The sequence below is a fragment of the Dendrobates tinctorius genome, unplaced genomic scaffold (genome assembly GCF_039654945.1).
Source record: "Dendrobates tinctorius isolate UK_male_01 unplaced genomic scaffold, ASM3965494v1 ptg000205l, whole genome shotgun sequence".
Taxonomy (NCBI): domain Eukaryota; kingdom Metazoa; phylum Chordata; class Amphibia; order Anura; family Dendrobatidae; genus Dendrobates; species Dendrobates tinctorius.
This window is the reverse complement of record NW_027361872.1, coordinates 5723536-5749314: the sequence shown is the minus strand read 5'-3', so window position 1 is coordinate 5749314 and position 25779 is coordinate 5723536. Positions and strand designations below refer to the sequence as shown.

General features: G+C 44.9%; 1 protein-coding gene across 1 annotated transcript in view; it reads left to right on the top strand.

Moving 5' to 3' along the window:
- LOC141057921 (follicle-stimulating hormone receptor-like) overlaps window positions 1-25779 on the top strand; it is a 266317-nt gene that overhangs the window by 181383 nt on the left and 59155 nt on the right. Inside the window, exons 5-6 of the mRNA XM_073554030.1 lie at window positions 1137-1208; window positions 23669-23746. Of these exons, the coding sequence (XP_073410131.1) occupies window positions 1137-1208; window positions 23669-23746 (150 nt within the window). The remainder of the gene's footprint in view (window positions 1-1136; window positions 1209-23668; window positions 23747-25779) is intronic.

Sequence of the window (25779 nt, the reverse complement as noted above, 5' to 3'; positions counted from 1 at the left end):
CACATGCACACTCGACCATTCCGAGTGTGCACGAGTAGAGTGGGTCAGAAGGAGTAGATTTTTGGATGGCATCAATTGAAGGTATATAGGAAGACAGAAAGTATCAAAGAAGAGCATATTGTTAAAAGTGTTTTTTTTTTCTCCAAATATTACTGAAAGGGAACCTGTCATGTAAAAATAGCGCTGTTAACCTGAAGATATGGATTTGTTTTGCAGGTTAATATTGTTTTGAAGCTGCCCAGGAGCTTTAATGTATTGTGCAGATGTAATAAATCAATATTATGTGGACTCTATATTGTGGAGGTGTTACAATATATTGTTATTAGAGCAATGAAATGGTAATACTAATAATTCATTCTCACTCTAAAAAAACAACTGAAAAATGCCCAGAATTTGCACTTCACCATAAAACTACATACCTATCAGAATTCCTATATGCGCCAATTACTTTCCTACCTTAAAATGTCAATCTTTGAAATTACAGTCGAACAATGAAGAATATCTCAAATGTTATGCCGGCAATTAAGCACCTGGCACATTTTGTCACTATTTTATAAAATCCCCATTCTTACAATGGACTAATATTAGTATTTTAAGTTTAATAGTTCTGTGCCTGAAGACTATGAACTCCATGCTGACTGAGAAAAGGCTTAATTGTTTCTTAAGTAGAGAAAAAAAAAAAAAAACTTCACAAGCCACAAGCCGTCTCTGCTTTTTTTAGTCCTTAAATAATTCACACAGAGCCTACGTCTCCAAAACGAATGCAAACATGTTATCATGTTGGAAATACAAAGTATAAAATATATATTCTCATAATGCCGTCATGCGGGGAATTATTTAGTCGATAGCATTGTGAATTTAACAGCCGTCCCACGGATACTGTAATTATAACACCTAGGGTATTCCGGAATCCAAATTATAATACTCTCTATTATAGAAGGGAATGCAGGGCATTTTATTAGCCACTTCCCTGCGTATATATCCTATAATACACTAAGTTCTGTAACCCTATAATGCCTAATCGTTGCAATTATTGGTTAATATGGCCTAATTGTATTCCAGGCTGAATTAAATTAGTGTCGTGACTATGAGGAATCGCATGAGACTTCATTTTGCAATTGTATCTCTTCCTTTAGGTTCATATACAACACCGGGATACATTTTATTCCTGCCGTTTCCAGGATACAGTCGCTGGAAAATGTATTTCTGTAAGTTTTTAGAACTTTGAATAAATGTTTCATAACTTTAGAAATGGGAACGTTGCATGACATAGTATTAATAAGGTGTATTCCATCAAATAATAGAAAGCTAATATTTAGAACTGACAGCAGGCAAGAACAGAAAAATGTGGTGTATCGCCTAAGAAACAGAAGCTTCATGGAGAGAATTTTGAATATGAGCTAAAAAGATAAAAACTAGTGATGAGCGAGTATAGTCGTTGCTCGGGTGTCCTCCGAGTATTTTGGCGTGCTCGGAGATTTAGTTTTCGTCGTCTAATCTACATGATTTGCGACTTGTAGACAGGCTGGATACATGTGGGAATTCCCTAACAAACCGGCATTCCTCACATGTATTCAAGCTGTCTAGCAGCCACAAATCATTAAGCTGAGCCGATGAAATCTAAATCTCCGAGCACGCCAAAACTCGGAGGACACTCGAGCATGGAAAAACCCGATCAACGAGTATACTCTCTCATCACTAATAAAGACTACTTATGACCTAAAAAGCCCATAAGGCCACCTTCACAAACTTTTTTTTTTAAATGTCTGGGTTTTCATGTGGTTTCAAGTTATTTGTTTTAGCACCTGCCTTGCATTTTTAACACCACAGGTCAAGTGATTCATTAGTCATGTGACTCCAAGAATCCACATAGAATCAATTGTTCTTAAAGCGCAACAAAAATAGTCAAATTAACCCCATAGAAAAGAAACAAGTCTGGAAAAAATAATGCCACAAAGTGTATCAAAACGGAAGATACCAGAATGCATTGCATCTTTATGGAAATAAAGTGGCCAGAAATATGCCTTGGCTAGAGAAAACTGAACTCTGGGAAGAAAAGGGGCACCATCAGCAAAAGAAGCGATGATGCATACAGTCGTGGCCAAAAGTATTGACACCCCTGCAATTCTGTCAGATAATACTCAGTTTCTTCCTGAAAATGATTGCAAACACAAATTCTTTGGTATTACTAACTTCATTTAATTTGTCTTAAATAAAAAAACACAAAAGAGAATGAAGCAAAAAGCAAAACATTGATCATTTCACACAAAACTCCAAAATTGGGCCAGACAAAAGTATTGGCACCCTCAGCTTAATACTTGGTTGCATAACCTTTAGCCAAAATAACTGCGAACAACCGCTTCCGGTAACCATCAATGAGTTTCTTACAATGCTCTGCTGGAATTTTAGACCATTCTTCTTTGGCAAACTGCTCCAGGTCCCTGATATTTGAAGGGTGCCTTCTCCAAACTGCCATTTTTAGATCTCTTCACAGGTGTTCTATGGGATTCAGGTCTGGACTCATTGCTGGCCACCTTAGAAGTCTCCAGTGCTTTCTCTCAAACCATTTTCTAGTGCTTTTTGAAGTGTGTTTTGGGTCATTGTCCTGATGGAAGACCCATGACCTCTGAGGGAGACCCAGCTTTCTCACACTGGGCCCTACATTATGCTGCAAAATTTGTTGGTAGTCTTCAGACTTCATAATGCCATGCACACGGTCAAGCAGTCCAGTGCCAGAGGCAGCAAAGCAACCCCAAAACATCAGGGAACCTCCGCCATGTTTGACTATAGGGACCGTGTTATTTTCTTTGAATGCCTCTTTTTTTCTCCTGTAAACTCTATGTTGATGCCTTTGCCCAAAAAGCTCTACTTTTGTCTCATCTGACCAGAGTACATTCTTCCAAAACGTTTTAGGCTTTTTCAGGTAAATTTTGGCAAACTCCAGCCTGACTTTTTTATGTCTCGGGGTAAGAAGTGGGGTCTTCCTGGGTCTCCTACCATACAGTCCCTTTTCATTCAGATGCTGACGGATAATACGGGTTGACACTGTTGTACCCTCGGACTGCAGGGCAGCTTGAACTTGTTTGGACATTAGTCGAGGTTCTTTATCCAACATCCGCACAATCTTGCGTTGAAATCTCTTGTCAATTTTTCTTTTCCGTCCACATCTAGGGAGGTTAGCCACAATGCCTTGGGCTTTAAACTTCTTCATGACACTGCGCACGGTAGACACAGGAACATTCAGGTCTTTGGAGATGGACTTGCAGCCTTGAGATTGCTCATGCTTCCTCACAATTTGGTTTCTCAAGTCCTCAGACAGTTCTTTGGTCTTCTTTCTTTTCTCCATGCTCAATGTGGTACACACAAGGACACAGGACAGAGGTTGAGTCAACTTTAATCCATGTCAACTGGCTGCAAGTGTGATTTAGTTATTGCCAACACCTGTTAGGTGCCACAGGTAAGTTACAGGTGCTGTTAATTACACAAATTAGAGAAGCATCACATGATTTTTCAAACAGTACCAATACTTTTGTCCATCCATCCTCTTTTTTATGTTTGGTGTGGAATTATATCCAATTTGGCTTTAGGACAATTCTTTTTGTGCTTTTTCATTTAAGACAAATGAAATGAAGATAATAATACCAAAGAATTTGTGTTTGCAATCATTTTCAGGAAGAAACTGAGTATTATCTGACAGAATTGCAGGGGTGTCAATACTTTTGGCCACAACTGTATCTTGTGTTTTATGTGTTCCTACTGATTCAAACATCTGGTGTTTGTTTTTTACCCCCACTCCCCAGAAAAAAAAAAGCACAAAAAAGTGAAGGTACCCTTAGGGCATGTTCCCAAATAGTATAAACATTGTGGTTCTTCAGCTGCATTTTTTGTGCATGTACCCCCCAAAAAATACCCAATAGCAGTTTGCCAAATTTATTGTATTTTTGTAGATTTTTTTTAGAAAAATGTTAAAATTTGAGAGTACTCAGTGGTTGATATCTTTTAATGACTAACTGAAAAGATGGTAGTAAATAGCAATGTTTCCACACTACTTGGGCCTCTTCCTCAGGCTCAGGTTATCACAAAATCTGAAGAGTCTCATATTTATACACAACTGGATGTAGGAATAGTCCAAAAAATAAGACAAATGATGTGAAGCAGGACTATCATTATGGGATGGGGGAAACAGTTGTGGCAGTAAGTATTGAGGCAGCTTATTGTTAGGAGTGTGAAAGTTTTATCGCTCCCTGATTGAGGGCTTGGCCAGAGTTGTGAAGCCCCCAAATGACCTGAGAGGCACATTCCTTAATTGATGCAAAAAGCCATGCCTGCACCTGACACACTGATTCTTGCACTAAATGTGTTAAAGGTCCTCATAATTTTGTCCTCCCAGACTTTTCTGTCTCTCTGTGATTTGAAGTTATCATTCAATGCTAGAAAAATATTCAGGATTGAGAGTCCTCAGTAGTTGATACCTTTTATGACTTCAGATTTTGTATTAGTCTAGCCTGATGAAGAGACCTGAGTAGTCTCGAAAGCTTGCAATGTATTACCATCTTTTCAGTTAGCCATTAAAAGGTATCAACTACTGAGGACTCTCAATCCTGAATATTTTTCTATCTACTGGCTAACACGGTACAAAGATATACATCTTTCCCATTCAATGCTAGGAATTTCAAGCAACATATATTTTTTTAAATTCATTTATTTAACCTTTAAAACAAAAAATGTACAACATATATATTTACTAGTAGTAAGCATTATACAGAGCATACACATTTCCATATACTGTTAAATACTAAACAAAATGCACACTCTTATTGATATGCTAGGTGGTATATACAGTACATAGCCCACCAAGCACACGCAAAGAATAGGCTGTATACTATGAAGCATGTATGTCAGTCAAATCTCACAAGCCCTTATCGTGTTACTCAGATAAAACCTATTAGCAAGTTCCTAAACTACAACTACAGCTACATCAACTACTATTTTGCAGCCTAATATCTTACATTATATTGTCTCTTATGCGATGCCTCCACCTTGAAAGTAAGATGAGAGGAATTCCACCTATCCCAAATCTTTTCAAATTTACCCGGGCATCCCCTATTCTGATACAATGTGCACTCAAATGGAATAATCGAGTTTACCAAATCGATCCAGATTCTAAGGGAGAGACATGAACTTCTCCTCCACCGCAGCGCCAGTACCTTCCATGCCATAAACAGCATCTCCTGCAGAAAAATCCCAACGAAGTGACCACAAATCTCCTCATCCCATACCCCAAACAGACCAGTGGTTCAAGAGGAACAGGGACTTGTACCAGGGATGTCAATAATGACGTCACCTCTTTCCAGTAGTGTAGGATAGTGGGACACTGCCATATCATGTGAATGAAATCTGCATCTTCATGCAATATTTTTGATGTAATATTTTTTTTATTTTCTGGCTAACATGGTATATGGATATATTTTTTTAATTGATATTTGTTATGCATTTTTGCTAATTTTGACAGTGTATTTGATGCATTTTTTAGTGCATAAATGTTTCAATTTCTCACTTAAAAATACTGATTTAGGGCCTGATTCATAATTTGTGATTTATTGAAGTCACTTTTCATGTAATGTTTTCTGATATTTTTTGTCCTAAATTTTTCAAAATGACGAATGTGGTCCATGAATTTGGAGTAAAATCTAAAATGTTCTTTATTTTTGTATGAAAAAACTTGCTAATCTTTTAACAAGTTTCAAAAATGCTTCAAATTTTAAACTCTTCCAGAAACCTTACATTAGTGGTAGGTGTAAAAGGTATATATGTACTGTTCACATGATCAGGTTTTAAATACATTAGCTAGGACTACTCCGAGATGGGTATACCGTGACATTGGTGGAGTGGCTTAGTATACATTTTTTTGCAAAAAAAGTATCAACTAAATACCCTGTTTTTGTTATCTTTTTTTACTAGCACTTGCTGTCTAATGTTATATATTTTTTACAACAGAGTATTTTTGCACGTTTGTCATACTGTGTTTTTTCTTTGTGTTTCAGTCTATTGGGTGGTGTGAACACTGTCCAACTGACCTGTTCACTTTTGTGCATGTCACATGTGTTTTTAATCTATTAGTTTCTTGTGTCGCATCCGTCTGCGGGTCTGGGCTGCAGACAGACAGCGCCCCGAGTAGCACCGACACCCTTTACCCCTATACAGGGATCTGGATTTACTGCAGAGCCCAGGAAGCGCTGTCTGAACAGGAGCAGAGTGCCAGAGCAGAACGGTCGCAATAGAACAGCAGGAAGGGAGCCAAAAATGGAGTCAGAAACCAGGCGAGCAGCGGAGGTACAGAAACGGCAGGCAAAGGCAGAATCGAGTGTCCAGGCAGAGGTCAAAAACCGGGAGAGTAGCGGAGGTACAAAATCGTCAGGCAGTAGAGGGGTCAGGAATCCAGGCCAAGGTCAGCATCAGTAATCAGGAGAAATGCAAGGTACAAAACGGCAGGCAACAGAGTAGTCAGAGTTCAGGCTGAGGTCGGAGTTAACGATAGGCAATCACAAGTAACACGTAGGGGAACCAAGAATATATCTGGTGGCTTTCAAGCCCAGTCCCAAGGTATTTGAGGGATCAGGTCGTCCCTCACAGGCTCCCGGGCTGGTGATGTCATCAGGACCGCCCCCAGGACCAGACCTGATGATGATGCACCAGCCCCTTCATGACTGACAGAAGAGCGGAGTCTGCATCCAGTAGACGCCTGCGCAGAAGCCCTTTCATTGTTGCCGCCCTCACTTGGGCGCGAGCCACGGCGCCTCCTAGTGGTTGAGGGTGGAACAGCAGGCCCCGAGATCGACGACAACATGTCAGTCCGGCGTCTCCTGGTGGCCGAGGCCTGGACAGCAGGCCCCGAGCCCGAGGGCGGCGTGACAGTCCGTCGCCTCCTAGTGGCTGAGGGCAGAACAGCGGGCCCCGAGCCCGAGGGCGGTGTGACAGTCTGTCGCCTCCTAGTGGCTGAGGGCGGAACAGCGGGCCCCGAGTCTGACGGCGACGTGACAGTTCCCCCCTCTCCAGGAGGGGCCTCCGGACCCTCAAAACCCGGTTTGTCAGGGTGAAGGAGATGAAATCTCCTAATTAATGCCTTGGCATGGATGTTCCTTGCGGGGACCCAGGACCTCTCCTCCGGGGTGTAGCCCTTCCAGTGTATAAGATACTGTATGGAGTCTCTCACAAGGCGGGAGTCAAGGATACCCTGGACTTCATACTCCAAGGACCCTCCGACCGAAACAGGAGGAAGAGGGGACTGGACAGGGTGAATTGGGGAGCGATACAGTTTGAGGAGAGACTTGTGGAACACGTTAGGTAATTTAAATGACTGCGGAAGTTTCAAACGGAAGGCTACCGGGTTAACCACTTCTATAATTTCATATGGGCCGATAAATCTGGGACCCAGTTTGGCAGACGGTACTTTCAGTTTGATGTTTTTAGTCGAAAGCCAAACCTTGTCCCCAACCCCCAAGTGTGGCCCCTTGGACCGTCGTTTGTTTGCAGCTGAAGCCTGTCTAACTTGAGCCCCTTTCAAATTCTTATTTACTTCAGACCATATTGTTTTCAAGCGATGTATGTTTTTCTCTACCTCAGGGAGCTCCGACATCCTAGCCGAGAACGACCCAAAGCGCGGATGCAATCCAAGGTTACAAAAAAAAGGGGTAGTTTTAATGGAGTCCTGGTAGCGATTATTTAAGGCAAACTCAGCCAATGGCAGATGTTCTACCCAGTTGGACTGGTGTCCAGACACGTAACAACGGAGGTATTGCTCCAGAGCTTGATTAGCCCGTTCGGTTTGCCCATTGGTTTCGGGGTGGTAGGCTGAGGAGAAGGATAACTCAACACCGATACGTTTACAGAACGCCCTCCAGAATTTTGAGACGAACTGGGTACCTCTGTCGGACACAATATTTGATGGAACACCATGAAGACGTACAATGTGCACAAGGAACAATTTGCTCAAGGTTTCGGAGTTAGGTAAGCCAGACAGGTGAATAAAATGGCACTGTTTGCTGAACCTGTCTACCACCACCCAGATACATGTTTTCCCATCTGAGGTCGGCAGGTCTGTGATGAAGTCCATGGAGATGTGGGTCCATGGACTCTCAGGGGTGGGCAAGGACTGAAGCCAGCCAGCAGGGCGATTATGGGTGGATTTGGCGCGGGCACAGACTTCACATGCTGAAACATAGTTCTTACAGTCCTTGACCACCGTCGGCCACCAAAAGTTCCTAGTTACCAACCTGGTGGTATTATTGAGCCCAGGATGACCTGCCAGAACAGAGTCATGTGACTCTTTAAGAACTTGAAGGCGAAAGGAATTCGGAACAAACAATTTTTTTGGGGGGTGTAGTGTCGGGAGCTCGTTCCGGAGACCTACGGATCTCCTCCAGAAGGTCCAAGGAAACTGCCGACACGATGATCCCATTGGCTAATATCAGAATGGGTTCACAGTCTTTGGCTCGTGTGGGGCAAAAACTGCGAGAGAGGGCATCGGCCCTCACATTTTTCGTGCCAGGGCGAAAGGTGATTAAAAAATTGAACCTTGAAAAGAACAAGGCCCACCTGGCCTGCCTGGAATTCAGTCTTTTAGCTGACTCCAGGTAGGTCAGGTTTTTGTGGTCTGTAATGACGGTGACCTTGTGTTTGGCGCCTTCGAGAAAGTGACGCCATTCCTCGAAGGCCCATTTGATTGCTAGTAATTCCCGATTCCCAATATCATAGTTCTTCTCTGTGGCAGAGAACTTTCGGGAAAAAAAAGCACATGGGCGCAGCTGAGTGAGGGCTGCAGTGCCTTGCGATAGCACTGCTCCCACTCCGACTTCGGAGGCATCCACCTCCACAATAAATGGGCGGTCTAAGTCAGGTTGTACTAAAACCGGGTTGGCCACAAAGCATTCTTTTAATGTAGAAAATGCTTGAATGGCCTCGGGATTCCAGTTGGTCACGTCCGCCCCCTTTCGGGTTAGATCCGTGAGTGGCTTGGCAATCTCAGAAAAACTCCTGATAAACTTACGGTAGTAATTGGCAAATCCCAAAAATCGCTGCAATGCTTTCAGCGATTTGGGTTGCACCCACGCCTTAATAGGTTGGATCTTGGCAGGATCCATGCGGAACCCCCTGCCTGAGACCATGTACCCCAAAAATTGTACCTCCTCAGCGAAAAAGACACATTTCTCCAACTTAGCAAACAAGGAGTTCTCCCGTAGTCTCTGCAGTACTGAACGGACGTGTTGAGCATGTGTCACAGGGTCAGTGGAGTAAATCAAAATGTCATCCAAGTACACAACGACATACACACCACAGATGTCCCTGAAAATATCATTAACAAAGTGCTGAAACACTGCAGGAGCATTGCTGAGTCCGAAAGGCATTACTAGGTACTCAAAGTGACCAAGAGGTGTATTAAACGCTGTCTTCCACTCATCGCCGTCTCTTATGCGGATTAGATTGTATGCCCCCCGGAGGTCAAGTTTAGTAAACCAACGGGCTCCAATTAACTGATTAAAAAGATCAGGGATGAGTGGAAGCGGGTACTGGTTCTTTATAGTGATTGCGTTTAATTCCCGGTAGTCAATGCAGGGTCTGAGACCACCATCTTTCTTCTCTACAAAGAAGAACCCAGCTCCAACTGGTGAAATAGATGGTCTAATGAACCCCTTTCTTAAGCTATCCGCTATGTACTCATTCATGGCCTGACGCTCTGGACCAGAGAGATTAAATATTCTCCCTTTTGGAAGACGGGCATCTGGAATTAGGTTTATAGGACAATCATACTCTCTGTGGGGCGGTAGTTTCTCAGACTCTATAATGGAAAAGACATCTCCATAATCCCTGAGAGCAAACGGTATGAAGGGGTGTTTTTTTTAGCTTGGTTTGATTTACTGCTACAGACATGCAATTATCCTGGCATTGCGAACTCCAGCGCACCACATCACCCAGGTGCCAGTCAATGACAGGGTTATGTTGACGTAGCCACGGCATTCCCAAAATGACTGCAGAAGATAGATTGTCCAACACAAAAAAGGAAATAAGCTCAGTATGTAGTGCTCCTACTGACATAGTTATCTTAGCAGTAACAAATTTAACCCCCTCCTAAATAATGGATGTGCCATTAATAGCCGTGGTTTTAATTGGAATATTAAGTTTCAGTAGTGGGACACCAAGTTTTTTAGCAGCAAAAGAGTCCATAAAATTCCCTTCAGACCCGCTATCGACATAGGCTTTTAAACACAGAGAATCCTGACCAACATACAATGAAATAGGTAGTAAAACTTTGGCCGCATCTGCGGGCAATACCTGAGCCTCTGCGCAAACATAGCCAGAGCTGCTCAGAGGCTGATGTTCCCGGGGTACGGATCTCTGACGTTCAGCTTTGTCCCTGGAGTCTCCTAACTGCAGCATGCTCGAGCAGGAAGGTGAGACTGATCTTCCAGGCTGTATACTGAGGCTTAGTAACAGGTGTTTTAGTCCAACAATCAGCTCAGGCAAGAGAGGAAAGGAAAAAAAAATTCAGAGAAACTGTCTTCATATAGGTGTGATATATATATACACACACAAGAGACAGTTTTATTTGGGCCGGATATAATGTCGCGTCCGTCTGCGGGTCTGGGCTGCAGACAGACAGCGCCCCGAGTAGCACCGACACCCTTTACACCTATACAGGGATCTGGATTTACTGCAGAGGCCAGGAAGCGCTGTCTGAACAGGAGCAGAGTGCCAGAGCAGAACGGTCGCAATAGAACAGCAGGAAGGGAGCCAAAAATGGAGTCGGAAACCAGGCGAGCAGCGGAGGTACAGAAACGGCAGGCAGAGGCAGAGTCGAGAGTCCAGGCAGAGGTCAAAAACCGGGAGAGTAGCGGAGGTACAAAATCGTCAGGCAGTAGAGGGGTCAGGAATCCAGGCCAAGGTCAGCGTCAGTAATCAGGAGAAATGCAAGGTACAAAACGGCAGGCAACAGAGTAGTCAGAGTTCAGGCTGAGGTCGGAGTTAACGATAGGCAATCACAAGTAACACGTAGGGGAACCAAGAATATATCCGGCGGCTTGCAAGCCCAGTCCCAAGGTATTTGAGGGATCAGGTCGTCCCTCACAGGCTCCCGGGCTGGTGATGTCATCAGGACCGCCCCCAGGACCAGACCTGATGATGATGCACCAGCCCCTTCATGACTGACAGAGGAGCGGAGTCTGTGTCCAGTAGACGCCTGCACAGAAGCCCTTTCATTGTTGCCGCCCTCACTCGGGCGCGAGCCACGGCGCCTCCTAGTGGTTGAGGGCGGAACAGCAGGCCCCGAGATCGACGACGACATGTCAGTCCGGCGTCTCCTGGTTGCCGAGGCCTGGACAGCAGGCCCCGAGCCCGAGGGCGGCGTGACAGACCGTCGCCTCCTAGTGGCTGAGGGCGGAACAGCGGGCCCCGAGCCCGAGGGCGGCGTGACAGTCCGTCGCCTCCTAGTGGCTGAGGGCGGAACAGCGGGCCCCGAGTCTGTTGGAGACGTGACATCTTGCTTATGCAAGGTTTGGGAGATTTCCGCCCCTCTCTTGTGTGACATGCACATAAAGCGCAGTCTTGCACAGCGTGCCCACATCAGGGAGCACCTTTCTGAATCCTGCTCATATAGGTACTGTTTACATGATCAGGTTTTAAATACATTAGATAGGACTGCTCCGAGATGGGTATACCGTGAAGTTGGTGGAGTGGCTTAGTATACATTTTTTGCAAAAAGCGCGTCAACTAAATACCCTGTTTTTGTTATCATTTTTTTACTAGCACTTGCTGTCTACTGTTATATATTTTTTACAACAGAGTATTTTTGCACGCTTGTCATACTGTGTTTTTTCTTTGTGTATCAGTGGTAGGTGTTTTGGGGGATTGGAGTGAGCTGCGTCAAATAATGCATCATTTGGTAAAAATCGGTGGCATAAATACAGTCTAAGGGCCCCGGTCCAATTTGGATCCAGGTCCACATTGGACAGGGGCATCTGCACATTGGACAGATGTTGAGCCCTTGTAGCATTCTAGATACTATAAAGACATATGTGTCCACCCCATGTAATAATGTGCCCCATCCTGTAATAATGTCCTCATCCTGACTCCTTCCTGTAATACTGTCCCCCATCCAGGGATAATTTCCTCCATCCTGGACCCCTTCCTAGTATGATGCCCCCATCCTGTATGCCCCCATCCCCATCCCAACATGAAGCGCAGCACAAAGCAGGAGAAGAAAATGACGACGAGGTTTCTGGACAAGGAGAAGAAGCTGAGGAAACACCTGGCAGAGAAAGGCATCGACTACGACTTCCCGGGATTTGCTGCGGAGAAGCGGCAGAGAGCGTCCTCGGCCGACGCTGACACCTCTGTGAACCAGTCAGGACTTGACCCCCGTGTGCACCCCGTCCGTGCTGGAGAGGAGGAAGACTGCACTTATCAATGCTGCCGACACCAGCGACGATGAGATTGTTCTGAAATTACCAGAAGTTGAAACTCCCGCCAGAAAACAGAAAGAGCCGAGGAGGACGGGAAAGAAGAAGAAAACTAAAAGTGTGAAATAATAGACTGGGGGCTGCATGGACCCGTGGAGAGACCTCCTGTCCGCAGGTGGCGTGGACGTCTCTCCCGATAACTCGGCGCACATACAGACTCCTCCGGAGCTTTCCTCTGAGATGGCGGGTGCAGAGGGAGCAGGACTCGGACTCCATGACGGGTCTCTCTGTTCTGCTGCACGGATCCAGCTCTTCTGTCCCGGCATCACCCGGTTATTTTGTGCCTTCGCCCCTGGGAATCGCTGTTCTGTTGCTGATTTCATTAATAGTTTGCGGATCGGCAGACTTAATCTCGAGGCCTCACGTGATTGTAATAAACCCGGATGTTGTCGGTGTCTGTAACTCGAGGTTGTCAGCCTTCTTGGTTGTGTCATCATTAGTCTCTGAATGTGTTTCCATCCTGGCAGTGATCCGCTATGTTCTCCGGTCCTGGGACTGCACCGCCCACGAGGATCCACTGCAGTTAGTACAAGGTGCGATGCTAGACGCTCCGCTCGTACTCCGCACTGGTGCATTGTCTGCTCGCTCCTTTCTCCTCTTCCTGTGATGTTGCATCTTGATATTTTTCATTACAGCTCCGGTGATGAGCCGACCCAGGTACAGTTAGGTCCATATATATTTGGACAGACAACATTTTTCTAAACAAGCATTTCTCACCTACTGTGTCCCCCCATTTCCTTGTAGATTGTAAGCTCGCGAGCAGGGACCTCACTCCTAATGTCACTGTTTGAATTGTCTTAACTTGTATTGAATTTATTGTCTGTACATGTCCCCGCTTAAGTGTAAAGTGCTGCGGAATATGTTGGCGCTATATAAATAAAAATTATTATTATTATTATTATTATCCTGTACTAATTTCACCCATCATGGGCCCAATTCTGGTATAATATCCCTATCCTGGTATAATATTCCCCTTCCTGGTATAATGTCTTCCATCATGGTGTCAGAGACACCGCACTACACTTGCTCATAGAGCCAGTGCGTGTGTCCTGAGTACAGAAGCAGTGCTAAGAGTTACCTGGGGAGCAGGGCAGCAGAGGTGACCAGGCGTGCTTCAACTAATAGTGTCAGGGTCCAGAGAACTCAGATTATGGCAAAGCAGAAGTCATGCACAGTACAGACCTGCGAGGTACAGGAGGGATAAACAGACGGGAGGTCAGACAAAGCCAAAGGTCTTACACAGGATCACAGTACAGTACCAGGGAGGAGACAGAGCGGATAATCAGGGCCAAGCAGAGATCAAAACCAAACAGACATATAAGGTACCAGGCAGAATCCAAAGCGATATCCAGGGAACAGACCAAGTCATACACAGAGAATCAAGTAACCAGAACACAGCACTAACACACTCAGGGGTCACCACACAATGCCAAGGGTGAAAGTATAACTGACAGGGATGGGAGCGTCCTGAGGCTATAAGAAGCCTCCCCCAGAACCAGGGAGAGGCCACAATCATAGCCCCAGGTGTGCAGGTAAGCTTGCACCGGGATCACAACCTTTAACCCCAGAAATGCCAGTCATCAGCACTGGTTCCAGACATTAACCCCACGTGTGCGAGTCAAACCCGCACTGAGATCATGACAGTACTCCCCTCTCAACGGGGGGCCTCTGGACCCCCAGGCTTGCCCGGGTACTTAGTATGGAAAGCCCGCACCAGGCGATCAGCATGCATCAACCGGGCCGGTACCCAGGACCTGTCCTCCGGTCCATACCCCTTCCAATGAACCAGGTACTGTACCGACCGCCGTACCAACCTGGAATTTACGATATGACCAACCTCGTACTCCACCTGCCCCTCGACCAAAACCGGAGGAGCAGCAGACTCGGAGTCTCCCCGTACTGCTTCAAAAGGTTTCAGTAGAGATTTGTGGAAGACATTAGGGATCTTGAAAGAGGGTGGAAGGCACAGCCTATACGCCACTGGATTGATTTTTTCCACAATCTTGTATGGGCCAATGAATTTGGGTCCCAACTTGGCTGACGGAATCTTTAACTTAATGTTTCGTGTGGAGAGCCAAACTTTCTCTCCCACCTGAAACATGGGACCAGGTGTTCGTTTCCTGTCCGCGAAAAACTTATACCTGCCTTGAGACCTAGATATACGCCGCTGGACTTCTGCCCATGTATCTTTTAACCGCTGAACAGAGTCCTCAGCCCCGGGGCACCCCGAATCCAGACGAGAAAACTCACCAAAATGAGGACTGAACCCATAGTTAATCAAGAAAGGGGACCTACCAGTGGATTGACTCACCCGACTATTGAAGGCAAATTCAGCCAACGGCAGTGCATCGCACCAGTCATTCTGTCTAGCAGAGGTTAGACACCTGAGGATCTGTTCCAGGGACTGGTTAGTGCGCTCCGTCTGCCCATTGCTCTCAGGATGGTATGCAGATGAAAAGGACAGAGACATACCTAATTTTTTGCAGAAAGCAGGCCAAAACTTAGCCACAAACTGCACACCACGATCAGACACCACATTCAGGGGTACCCCATGCAACCGGATCACATGCTGCACAAACAACCTGGACAACGTCTCAGCTGACGGTAGTGCAGACAGGGGTACGAAATGAGCCTGCTTAGAAAGCCTGTCCACCACTACCCATACCACTGTATTACCCTTAGATGGAGGGAGATTGGTAACAAAATCCATGGATAAGTGAGTCCATGGCCTTTCGGGCACTGCCAAGGGTATCAGCTCCCCTGCCGGCCAGCTATGAGAGCTTTTAGAACGAGCGCAGACCCCACAACCAGCAATGACTTTTTTTATGTCCGAACCAAGGGTAGGCCACCAAAAGATCCTAGCCACTGCCAGACGTGTGGCTGAAATACCAGGGTGAGCACTCAGCTTGGATTCATGGAACTCCTGCAAGAGTTTCATGCGAAGTTGCTCTGGGACAAACAACTTCCCCTGCGACTGGGCCCCCAGAATCTCCCGTTCCAATTCAGATGAGACCTCTGCTATCACAACCCCAGGGTGAAGAATGGAGGATGGTGGCTCAGGGGGCGACACCGGCTGAAAACTGCGTGATAAGGCGTCAGCCTTGACATTCTTAGACCCTGGACGAAATGTAATCGTAAACTGAAAACGGGAAAAAAAAAGTGACCAACGGGCCTGTCTGGGCATTAGTCTTTTAGCAGACTCAATGTACGACAAATTTTTGTGATCCGTGATCACCGTAACCGGGTGACTGGCCCCCTCTAAAAAGTGCCTCCATTCTTCAAACGCCAATTTGACCGCAAGAAGCTCTCTATTGCCTACGTCGTAATTTCTTTCCGCAGCAGAGAACTTCTGGGAAAAGAAAGCACATGGCCTGAGGTTGGTTAGAGTGGCAGGCCCTTGGGACAACACCGCCCCCACCCCCACCTCAGAGGCGTCCACTTCCACGACGAATGGTTTGGACGGATCTGGCTGCACTAACACAAGAGCAGACATAAAACATTTTTTCAGCGTCGCAAAGGCCTCTTTTGCGAGCAAGGACCAATTTCTCACATCCGCACCATTGCATGTTAGATCCGTGAGAGGTTTGACCACTTGCGAAAACCCCCGGATAAATTTGCGGTAATAATTGGCGAACCCCAAGAAGCGCTGAAGACCCTTAAGATCTCGGGGTTGCACCCAATCCGCAATGGCCTGCACCTTCTTGGGGTCCATGCGAAAACCCTCACCAGATACAATTAACCCCAAAAAGGACAACTCTTGTACACAGAATACACATTTCTCCAATTTGGCATACAAATGATTTTCTCTAAGCCTTTGGAGCACAGTTCGTACATGTTCCAAATGAGAATACTTGTCGGGGGAATATATCAAAATATCATCTAAGTAGATAACGACAAAACGACCAATGAGATCCGAGAATACCACGTTGATGAAATTCTGAAATATGGCAGGGGCGTTGGTAAGACCAAACGGCATGACTAAATTTTCAAATAGTCCCTCGGTCGTGAGGAACGCGGTTTTCCATTCTTCCCCCTCCCGGACCCTTATCAAATTATATGCCCCCCGAAGGTCCAGTTTAGAAAACCACTTTGCCCCTGATAGTTGGTTACATAAATCGGGAATCAACGGAAGGGGGTACGTATTCCGTACAGTAATTTGATTAAGCTCCCGGAAGTCGAGACAGGGACGTAACCCGCCATCTTTTTTCTTTACAAAAAAGAAACCTGCCGCCACAGGTGAGACTGAAGGACGTATGTGTCCTTTGCGCAGACTTTCAGTAATGTACTCCTTCATAGCCAAGCGCTCAGGACCAGACAAATTAAACAGACGGGCTTTGGGTAATTTAGCCCCCGGGACCAGCTCAATAGCGCAGTCAAAGGGTCTATGTGGCGGTAACGTCTCGGCCTCGCTTTCGGAGAATACATCTTCGAAGTCCTTCAGGCATTCCGGAATACCTTCCAGCTCGACAGATGATACAGACACAGATTTAACTGGTTCAACCAGCAGTGCGGATTTATCACATAACTCAAAATCATTAAACCCCCATTGAACAATCTCCCCCGTTTTCCAGTTAATAACTGGGTTATGGCGTTGTAACCAGGGAATGCCCAACACCAACCCTGCAGGTAGATTGTCCAGCACAAAACAACTTATGTTTTCCACATGAATAGTGCCCACTCTGAGCGAAAACACATCAGACATAAAGCGAATTCCCTCCTTAGTGAGGGGAGATGAGTCAATGGCCATCACCTTGATCGGAACCTTGAGCCTAACTGTCCCTATCTTGCAGTGTGTGACCAATTGGGAGTCAATGAGGTTAATAGATGATCCGCAGTCCACGAAGGCTGTAGAGGAAAAAGAACTACCATCCACAAATAGTTCCACAGGCAGTAATACTTTAGAAAACGAGGAAAATGGTACCTGAGGGTCTGAGCAGCCTCCCCGTTGACTACCCAGACCTAGTCGTTTCCCGCCGACTGGGTTTGAAGACGGGCAATTCGGGCACTCCCTTTTCCAATGTCCCGTTTTACCGCAGTAAAAGCATAACTGCTTGTCCTTCCGGCGTTTCCTCTCCGTATCCTTCAGGGAGAGGGCGCCTACATCCATGGGCTCAGGGGCAGTCTCTTTTCCACTGGGGAATAATGGAGTATCCACCTGCATCACCCCTCTGGCCCGCAGCCTGCGGTCCATCCGGACGGCCTGGGTCATGGTGTCCTCGAGAGAGTTAGGTGGGGGATGTAACGCCAAGGCATCCTGCAGCCGCTCAGACAAGCCTCTGCGAAAGAGTCCTCGGAGTGCGGCGTCGCTCCAAGAGACCTCTGCCGCCCAGCGGCGGAACTCAGAACAAAACCACTCAGCTGAGTGTTTCCCCTGACAGACACTCATCAACATATCTTCTGCCAATCGCACTCGGTCAGGTTCATCATAAATGTGCCCGAGGGCCTCAAAGAATGCGTTCACTGACATACGTTCAGGAGCAGAGGAAGACAGAGAGAAAGCCCATGCTTGCAGAGCCCCCCGAAGTAGGGAAATTATGACCCCCACCCTCTGGAACTCATCCTCGGAGGAGCGGGGCCTTAGAGAAAAAAAAAGCTTGTATCCTTCTCTGAAAGACCTGAACTCCTTTTTGTCCCTTGAGAAAAGGTCTGGCAATTTGACCGGAGATTCGGGTTACGCTAATGACACATCCCTACCCCCAGAACTAGAAGCCCCTGCATCGACAGCCTCCTGCACAGTAACCACCAAATATTGCTGGGTCTGGGCCATCGTGCGTTGTTCCACATTGAGCTTATGGAACATTTGGGTCAGGTGCTTGACCTGATCAGACAAGGCTTGTATGGGATCCATGAGGATAACACACACCTTTTTTTTTTTTTTTTTTTTCTTTTCTTCAGAAAAAAAAAAAAAAACTGAAATGGTCAGTTATAATGTCAGAGACACCGCACTACACTTGCTCATAGAGCCGGTGCGTGTGTCCTGAGTACAGAAGCAGTGCTAAGAGTTACCTGGGGAGCAGGGCAGCAGAGGTGACCAGGCGTGCTTCAACTAATAGTGTCAGGGTCCAGAGAACTCAGATTATGGCAAAGCAGAAGTCATGCACAGTACAGACCTGCGAGGTACAGGAGGGATAAACAGACGGGAGGTCAGACAAAGCCAAAGGTCATACACAGGATCACAGTACAGTACCAGGGAGGAGACAGAGCGGATAATCAGGGCCAAGCAGAGATCAAAACCAAACAGACATATAAGGTACCAGGCAGAATCCAAAGCGATATCCAGGGAACAGACCGAGTCATGCACAGAGAATCAAGTAACCAGAACACAGCACTAACACACTCAGGGGTCACCACACAATGCCAAGGGCGAAAGTATAACTGACAGGGATGGGAGCATCCTGAGGCTATAAGAAGCCTCCCCCAGAACCAGGGAGAGGCCACAATCATAGCCCCAGGTGTGCAGGTAATCCTGCACCGGGATCACAACCTTTAACCCCAGAAATGCCAGTCATCAGCACTGGTTCCAGACATTAACCCCACGTGTGCGAGTCAAACCTGCACTGAGATCATGACACATGGGTTCCTTCCAGAAATAATGTCCCCCATCCCGAGCCCTTTTCTCGTATAATGTTTCCTATCTTATAATAATAACCCCTATCCTGCGTCCCTTCCAGTAATAATGTTACCAATCCAGGGCCCCTTCCATTAATAATGTCCACCATTTTGAGCCCTTTCCAGTAATAATGTCCCCCATCCAGGACCTCATATGGCTCCCTTCCTGGCATATTTTCCCCAAACCTGGGCCCCTCTTCGTATATCATACTCCATCCTGGGCCCCCTCCTATAATTTTTTGCCTTGCTGGGCCCCTTCTTGGTATATTGCCACTCATCCTAAGCCCCTTCCTAGTGTAATAACCCCCATCCTTTTCCACTTCGTAGTGTATTGTCACTGACTCTGAGCTCTTTCCTATAATTATGTTTCTTGCTCCTCTCCAACACATTTAAAAAAAAGACTCTTCTAACTTTCCTCCGCTTGACTCGGGCAGTGCATAATATCATTAACATATGCCACCTGTGAAGAGTACACCAATGTCAGCTGCCATCCTATCATTAGCCCTGGTGTTGGCGCCACCACATTCCCACAGGTCCAGTTGCGACTGGGATCGTTACGCCCCTGGTAAAAGTCACATATCATGAATCTGTGTAAAACTAAAACATCTGTATAATCGAAGTTGTTATGGAAAAAATAAAATTAAAAAAGACAGACAACTTAATGAAGAATAAGGCACACATACTAAAGCCACTAAAAAGGAGCAAATTATGCCAGAAAGCTGAAGAAATATCAGTGATGAATCAGGGCATTAGTGCATTTTAATGACATTTTATGGCTTTTTTTCACAGCACATTTGTTGTTCAACAGTTAATACAACCAGTTGTTGCTTTGAAGTCTATAGTAGCAAATTGTTGATGACAAAAAAGAGATATTGGCACATCAATTTGTAAATACACTTCTTTATTGTTTAGTTCAATAAAATGTTACTCATGTTGTCTCGGTATGTAGAGATCTGATCTGTTTCCCATCATTAAACATTTGCTTAGTTATAGAGATCATTTCTATGACTAGGGTGCTTTTAAAGAGGTTGTCCACTACTTTACCATTGATGATCAATCCTAAGGATAGGTCAGCAATGTCTGATCGGTTGGGGTCCAACACCCGGCACCCCTGTGATTAGCTGTCACTGGTGTCTGCGATGGCAGACGTCGGACGGAAATACTCACTTGTGGAGCTGCTCCGTCTTCTGATAGTGGATATTACACATCTGCCTCCTATTGCTCCACAAGTACATTGGGGGAAAAAGTATGTAGTCAGCCACCTATTGTGCAAGTTCTCCTACTTAAAAAGATGAGAAAGGCCTGTAATTGACATCATAGGTAGACCACAACTATGAGTCAAAATGAGAAAACAAATCTTGAAAATCACCTTGTCTGATTTGGCAAGATTTATTTCCCAAATTATGGTGGAAAAAAAGTATTTGGTCACCTAAAAACATGCAAGATTTCTGTCTCTCACAGAACTGTAACTTCTTCTTTAAGAGGCTCCTCTGTCCTCCACTCATTATCTGTAGTAATGACACCTGTTTGATCTTGTTATCAGTATAAAAAACACTTGTCTACAACCTCAAACAGTCACACTCCAAACTCCACTATGTTGAAGACCAAAGAGCTGTCGAAGGACAGCAGAAACAAAAATGTAGCCCTGCACCTGGCTGGGAAGACTGAATATGCTATAGGCAAGCAGCTTGGTGTGATGAAATCAACTGTGGATCAATAATAAGAAAATGGAAGACATACAAGACCACTAGACCACTGATGATCTCCCTCAATCTGGGGCTCCACGCAAGATCTCACCCCGTGGGGTCAAAATGATCACAAGAACGGTGAGGAAAAATCCCAGAACCACACGGGTTGACCTAGTGAATGACCTGCATAGAGCTGCCATCAGTAACACACTGTGCCGCCAGGGACTCAGATCCTGCAGTGCCAGACATGTCCCCCTGCTTAAGCCAGTTCATGTCTGGGCCCATCTGAAGTTTGCTAGAGAGCATTTGGATTATCCAGAAGATTATTGGGAGAATGATATATGGGCTGATGAAACCAAAGTAGAACTGTTTGGTAGAACCAAAACTCATTGTGTTTGGTGGAGACAGAATTCTGAGTTGCATCCAAAGAACAGCATACCTACTGTGAAGCATGGGGTGGCAATATCATGCTTCAGGGCTGTTTCTCTGCAAAGGGACCAGGACGACTGATCCGTGTACATGAAAGAATGAATGGGGCCATGTATCATGAGATTTTGAGAGCAAACCTCCTTCCATCAGCAAGGGCTTTGAAGATTAAATGGATGGGTCTTTCAGCTTGATAATGATCCAAAGCACACTGCCAGAGCAACGAAGGAGTGGCTTCATAAGAAGCATATGAAGGTCCTGGAGTGGCCCAGACTGTCTCCAGATCTCAACCTCATAGAAAAACTTTGGAGGGATATGAAAGTCCATGTTGCCCAGCGACAGACGCAAAACATCACTGCTCTAGAGGAGATCTGCAAGGAGGAATGAGCCAACATACCACCAACAGTGTGTGCCAACCTTGTGAAGACTTACAGAAAATGACATCTGTCATTGCCAACAAAGGATATATAACAAAATATTTAGATGAACTTTTGTTAGTGACCAAATACTTATTTTCCACAATAATTTTAAAAATAAATGTTGCCAAATCAGACAAGGTGATTTTCTGGATTTGTTTTCTCATTTTTCCCCACTGTAAGTATTTTTGGCAGATGGCCGCGACCACCGCCACCACCGATAACAGTTGGACCCCAATCTATCAGACACTGATGTCCTATCTTATGGATAGGTTATCAATGCAAAAGTAGCGGGCAACAACTTTAACGCCAGAAACGCATCAGAAATGTACATACTGAGACATGAACTACATTTTAATGAACTAAACAATAAAGAAGTTCATGCTTTTACTTACAAGTGAATGTGCCAATATTCACCTTTTTCTCATCTATACTATACTTCACAGTCAGCGGATGGAATGGCACCCATGATAACATCAATGGAGTGTGTTTATTTACATGGTGAGTTCAGCATTTTGTCTCTTTTGCACTACAACAAATTGTTAAAGTCTACATTCTGGTTTTCTTTATTTTTTTACCGGATGAGTGCCTTTTTTTATTCTAAAATACGTATCCTATGAAATGTTTCGCTATAGGATTATGATTATAGAAAATGTGAAAAAATTGAAAAGGCTCCAAAACCACTTGAAAATCACGCCATTGAAAAACACGGCTTTTATTACATTCATTCTAAAATACAGATACAAACCAGACAGGCCTAAATGCATCTTCACTAATATAGGGTGCAGCGGACCCAAGTAAAATGGCAGCTGCACAAGTGCATAAATACCAAATGAAGCAGCCAGCCTACAATCAGGGATTGGCCTCTGTTCACATGGGATGCATTCTAGTTGGCACTGGGCACCCCCTATATGGTGTTACTAAGAGGTTGTGAACCAGAAGCCCTGCATTCCCTGTGTGAACACTGCCACATGCGGATTATTTCTTCTGCACTGGTGTACCACACAGCCAATCCCTGATACCTGTGCAGCTGCCATTTTACTTGGGTCTGCTGCACCCTGTATTAGTGCAGATGCATTTAAGCCTGTCTGGTTTGTATCTGAATTTTTTGGAGGATTTTTTCCTATTTTTGAAGTATTTATTCTAAAATTCTAAAATGCATCAAGCAATTTACAAAACAACAAGACTTCTTTAGAACCATGGTCCATGAAGGCTGATAAATCCAAAATACCTAAGGCCTCTTTCACACATCTGGATTTTGCCGTCAGGCGCAATCCGGCATGTGTGTTAAGAAACGGATACGGTTTTTTTTTCAGCCGGATGCGTTTTTTTGTCATTGAATAGCACATGCGCCGGATCGCGCCGCATGTGCTTCCGTTTGTTCCGGTTTTTACCAGATCCAGCTGAAATCTGCTGTCCGGCGGCCGGACAGAACGCGTGCTGCTACGTTTTTTTGTCTGGCAAAAAAAGCCGGACATGCACGCATGCGGCACTTCCGGCTCTGTGGGCCAATGAAAGGCAATGGTAACGTCCGGCAGCCGGATCAGGCTTTTACCTGATCCGGCCACCGCTTGCAGTTTTCCTGCTCTGCGCATGCCCAGATATCTCCCTCACTCTCTCTCTCGAAAAGTGGTCTTCCCCCGTACTGCGGTGATGACTGCCAAGTCCGCCGTAAGTTGCACCTCAGCTACTTCTGCTGCCTCCACTTCCAGCCGTCCGGCTTTTCGCCGCACACCGCCGGAATCTCCCCGACGGATGTGTGAAAATAGCCTGAGTGCAAGTTTGATCAAAATGGCAATACTTTTTTTCGATTTAACTCCGGGACCTCTACATTCTGTTGATGGGTTTCTCTGTGATTTTAGTGATTGGTTGGGGTCTCAGCTTACTTCTCTGTGACTCTTGTAAAAGTAAATTGAGTTGCTACTAACAATAGAAGCTCACTGCAATACTGATGCACACCTTGTAGGTAATGCAGTACTTACTGGAGACTATTAATACTTGAAACTTTTTTTTGTAGTGATATACAAGATAATATAAATATAAAGAAAATAGAAAAAAATGCATTCGCTGGACTCAGCCAGGAAAGCATCAGGTTGTAAGTATGTCCACATATAATAAATTTAAGAGTGGCTCTTTAGGCCATGTTCCCACATTGTGAAAATTCAACAGATTTTCCTCTGTATTTTTTTTTGTCCCCAAAATCTGCTGCATTTTTCAGTTAAAGAAAAGTGAATCTGATTTGGCCACTGTGCAGTAAAAGACACTGTGGAACTTAATACTAATTGGCCTATTTTTTCACAGGATATTTTGGTGTAGAATTTCCATATTCTTTTTAAGTGCAGAATCCCTAAGATAAATAATTATTCAAATTAAAAGCCTAAAAAAAAATCACCTAAAAGTGAAAATCCATAAAAGCACAATGAAAAGCATAATACACAGTATGGTTTTATATTGCGCATTTTTGCACAGACATCTATGGAAAACATAAAATGTAGTGTTTTTATTTGTGGGAACGTGACCTTAGGAAAGAACACTGTTGCATTTCAAGAGTTGCAATTATTTAAAGAGAATGTCAGTAGGATCAACTTTCCTAAGTCATTTACAAGGGCACGCAGGACATAGAAAGCTAAATAAAATGATGCCTTGATATTCGCAATCCGATGTTTTATTCTTGAGAAATCATCATTTTTCTTAATACTGTATGTAAATGAGCTGTTCAGATCTATGGGCTGGCCATGGATCTCCCTGAGAATCTGCCTCCAGAGCTCATTTTAAATTAATGACATGAAGATCAGGAGAGCAGACTGAAGTCACTACATCAAAAAAAGCAGCCGACAGCACAACGGAGGATTGGATGCCAGTTCAAAGGTTCATGGACCCAAATGAACAATAGTCCAAAATAAGGAAGAGGAACAGCATCTGGTCTGGGTGAAAAATTGTATCAAAAATTTATTCTGCCAGTACAAAATACAACGTTTCGGCCATATTGTGGCCTTTTTCAAGTATAACATAACAGTACATATGGTGGCCTTTTATAGTGTGGCACAGCCAATCACCATCTAGGTAACACCCATCACAAAGAATCCATAAATAAAATGCATATAAACACATCCATCAGTTACATGTATATTCAATAACACAGCTTATCCAATCGTTAACAATGATGATCATAATCATATTGAAAATATTACAAAAACATTTCATATATAAACATCAATCCCCAAATCGGCCCACCAATGGTCATAATGCATCAAAGGTATCCATAGCAATAGCGCACCAATCACTTGCAGTAATACATATCCAAGTATAAACCGCCAATCCCTAATCACACAATAGTAGCGCCAACCCCAATGGACCAATCATGAGTGGACTCACAAATCCCTATATCGGCAGAGTTCCCTCTCCCCATATGACAGCATCAGCCAGAGCCAGGCCACATCCGGAGCGCAGTCTAATGACGCGCGCTACAAGGCCACGGCGAGCGCGCCGCCCATCCCCGCCCAGGTCCGGTCACGTGAAGACTCCATCACCAAACACCGCGCATGCGCGGTGCTATGCGAGGAATCAGCCACACGAACCGCCCACCGGGGGGGACCGCGCACGCACAGAGGCCCAGAGCGCGCGATCACACACCACACTCCCTAGTAAACCCGCACATACGCTGATGAATAAGAGCAAATGTAATACCACATTTAAATTAATGAGTCCACACAAATAGACCAAAAAATGCTCCCAAGAAAACCGCAGCATATAAAAAACATTTAGAATCAGAAAAACCATATCCATGGTAAATTTAATAATATTCCATATTTCATGAGATTCATAAATGTTGTACATTATATAAGGAGCAAAACTGGGATATTTACAAAAAAGAAAAGAAAAAAGAAAAAAGGAAAGAAAAGGAAGAAAGAGGGCACGGGGAATGGCAGGCAAGAAATAACGACAAGATCCAAGAAGGACAACATCCTCTTCATAATTTCAGGACTGTTCAGTCCCCGTGTCCTCCATTCTTTCAAATGTATCACCTGTAAACACTAAAAAATGAAAAAATATATTTAATTAAAAAAAGACCATAAAGGCCACACAAGTAAATATATACCCATAACAGAGAATAATGACAAAAGGTGA